This window comes from Arachis duranensis, chromosome 3 (genome assembly GCF_000817695.3).
Source record: "Arachis duranensis cultivar V14167 chromosome 3, aradu.V14167.gnm2.J7QH, whole genome shotgun sequence".
In the NCBI taxonomy this organism is placed as follows: domain Eukaryota; kingdom Viridiplantae; phylum Streptophyta; class Magnoliopsida; order Fabales; family Fabaceae; genus Arachis; species Arachis duranensis.
Window position 1 is genome coordinate 43897178 of NC_029774.3, and position 3680 is coordinate 43900857.

Sequence of the window (3680 nt, forward strand, 5' to 3'; positions counted from 1 at the left end):
TTAGCCTTTTTCATTCGGTCTGACGGTGGCTTTTGGATGGAGGGACTGATCCGTCCAACTTTTAAGGACGTCAGAGACTCAAAAGTATTTTCCAATGGCCAAGAACAAAAATATCTGTAGGATAAAAGGTCAGGAACCTATTTGTCATTTTCTCAAAAAAAAGAGAGAGTAAAAAACAGAAAGAAGGAGGGACTTAGTGAGTCACGTGATTCACCCGCTCCCCAACCCCAATTATTTCTTTCTCTTGGAACCCTTCCTTCTCTTCTCAATCTCATTTCTTCTTTCTTCCTCTTCTCTCCTTCTTCTTCATCTCTTCTATATTTTCTTCTTCTTCTTGCAATTATATGCTATTATCAAACTCACTTATCTTACTTCCTTTCTTTCTCCTACTCTATCTCTATTTATTCAAAATCTCAGTTTTTCATAACCCTCAAATCAAGAAGTTCATCTTAATGAGTTAAGTCCGATTATTATTGAGGTTTCAAGATAACTCTTTGACTCAATAATTAACTATATTTCTAATTTTTGTCATTTTTATATTTATGGGTATACATAAATCCGAGTTAGGGTTATTAAGGTTAAAAAATTTGGAGTTTTTGTCAAAGTGAGTAAGATTATGTTAATTGACAATATTAGTAGCTCACAATCATCATCATTGTCAGGGCGGAGCTTAGTTTAGACAAGGGGGCCATGGCCCCCCAAACTTTTATTAAAAAAATTAGTAATACTTTTTCAAAAAATAAAAAATAGTTAAGTTGGTTCAAATATTTTACTATAACTTAAAATACCAAAATTCAATCTTCATCTCTTGTTTTTATTGCACAATAATTTTAGTTTTAAAAATTCAAAACATGTTGGATTTAGACTGAATTGAGTGTATTCGTATTTCGCAACTCTCTATTCAATAAGCAACACTTCCTCTACCTTTGAGTTCAAATATAAAAAATTAGGTATTTTTTATTTATATAATTTAACATTATTTTATATTTGACTGTTTATTTAATTTAATTTTTTATATGATAAAAAATATTAGAATATTCAATAAATATTGATACTATTGTATTTGTATAAATTGATAAAATTTTTTAATAAATATTATAAATTTTAATATTTGTCCTTCTAACTTCTTTTTTACATATTTTACAGGATATATATTCAAATTTTTATATAAAATAATCATAAAAAATAAAAAAATTGATGCATTTTTTAAGAGGAAGGTTAATATTTAAGAAGGAGAACATAAAACTTTTACAATATCAACACCTATAGATAGTTCTTCTATTTTAATGAATCACGAAAAAGTGAGATACAACTTTCAAAAGTTCAAAGAGTTGCATCTGATTAGTTTGACCTTAATTTTTTGAAACGAGACCCTCGAAAAAGGTTTCAAATTTGGCAATATCACTCAAATCAGAGAGATGAGGTTAGACGAGCTTATCTTAAATGGAGTCCATATAAAAAACATATTGACAATTATTTTCTATCTGCCCCCTCCCCCTCCAAATTTTATTTCAAGCTCTGCCACTGATTGTCATATTTCTAGAGTTGTAAAGTTATTGGATATCATTTGGTAGCTCATTGGCGCTCAGAGTTGCTTCCGGTTCCTTGGAATCAAGTTGTGAGTGGATATTATTATCAACATTTAAATTGAATTATTATTTTTAGAGTTTGAAAATATTTGATTATTTTGACTTTTAAATTTTTGAAATAAATATTGATTTGTGAAAAATTTATAATTTTATAAAAATAAACACGAGACGATATTTATATATTTTGTAAAGTATACATGTTTTCTTACTTGACTTCATTAAACTTTAATTAAATTTTAGTATGCATTCTTTTTTTTATATATATATGATTTATTATGAAATTTGGTAATATGTTATAAGAATTAGGGATTTATTATAAGTGATTCGGTTTGGTTTAGTTTGGGTGACTGTGACTAGAAAATCGTAGTTAACTGTGGTTATGACGTTAACTTAGATCCATCTAATTTATACCTCAGCTAGTAGGGGCGTTGCTACCCAACGTGTAGGGCACACGTTGGATTTGTTATACCGTATGGACACACTAGAAGAAAGGGGTACTTTTAGAGTTGGAGTCGTCCTAAGTATGTAATATTTGATTTGATTTGACTTTTGGAATGAGAACTCCCATTTCAGTTCATTCCGCTTAATTATTTATTTATTCATTTGCATAATTAATTAAATATGAATTCCTCTTCTTTAGAAAGAAATATAATTTTCAAGGTAAAATTTGTATTGTCTCTTGTGGATTATGGATATAATATTTGCTCATTGAGTTGCAAAACTCACCCTATTATATCTCCATAGTAGATCTTATACATTTCGGTAAACCCCTTTTATTTCCAAAGGCTATGTGATATGTAATGGAACTTTCATGCAAAAATTTAGTTTGTCAATGTTCCATGATGCAGACAGGGTCCTCGTGTGAGTTATGTTATTTTGAATCTCGAATTGTTTAGATAATAATTATGATTTGGTCATGTAAGACTTATGCATTTAACTATATACTTTAGTTATCAACTTTATATGATATGTATTTTGACATGTTTGGTTGTGAATATGATTGAAATATGTTATTGTCTCTGAAAATGGATATTTATTATTTATAGAAAAATAATATTTATGTTAGTAAAATCCTAAAAATAAAAGAGATTCTATCAATTTTTTTGAAAATTTGATAATTTGAAATTGGTGAGAAACTTGTCCCTTGAACGCCAATTATGACTTGGTTCGGACCATGACAAGTTTGAATCCTTCGTGGAGTGATGGCAAGCAGTTCAATCAGCGGTAGCGCAAGGGGCCTCAGCGACAGTGATTACTTTTTGCGACGCTGAAACTGGGGGATTTGGAAAACTCGTAACACTCAGATTTTTGAGAGAGAGAAACTAGATGCGGCAAGAGCATTGGAAATAGCGCTGAAGGTTCATCAAAGATTGCATAGCCATACTGCCATAGTAGTTTACTGGATGCTCAATAGAACTCTTCTTTTGTTTCATTCTTCTCAAGCATTTTCTTGTCAGATTATGATGCATTTGGCTCTCTTGGGAGATCCTCAATTTCCTGTCTTTTGGTCCCACTTTTGGACAACTATTGTATTATTTTCTCATAAGTAATACAAATATCTTAACTTTGTAAAAAAAAATAGATAGATCAAAGATACCATGAACTCTGAATAACAAACAAGAAAGCACCTAAACAGATATATACCTTTTGTGTTTTTGCTGAATATCCACTTGAATAAACAAATATGGCATGAGAAAAAAGAGAGAAACTATATACGCATATCCAACATTTCAACCTCAACTTTAATACCTGATTAACAGTAGTGTTATATAGTTCAAACTACGTATACGTGAGCTCCTCATGATTCACAACTATCTCAACATGCAAAACTTGCTACCATTTTCCATCACGATCTATGATGAGTTCTCATTTTCATTCTGAACAGCAGGTTGCATTTCTGATTTCTTTTTCTCCTTGAGAATTACCTGCCTAGGCATCACATCTAACAGAAAGCTTGCCCCATTCCACGCAGAAGCGGAGACCTTGAGTATTTGGAACACTACCGATATTTCATACGACAGGAAAATCGGAACAGTCAGTGCCGTGGTTGCCACAGTAAACACGGCTTGAAGAAAAATGAACATTAAAAAA

General features: G+C 30.8%; 1 protein-coding gene across 1 annotated transcript in view; it reads right to left on the reverse strand.

Annotated features, from left to right (window-relative positions):
* Positions 1–3199: 3199 nt before the first annotated feature.
* Positions 3200–3680, reverse strand: part of LOC107479063 (glycerophosphocholine acyltransferase 1) — a gene marked incomplete in the record, with an annotated part of 3942 nt that continues 3461 nt past the window's right edge. Inside the window, 1 exon segment of the mRNA XM_052258553.1 lies at positions 3200–3661. Within this exon segment, the coding sequence (XP_052114513.1) occupies positions 3600–3661 (62 nt within the window).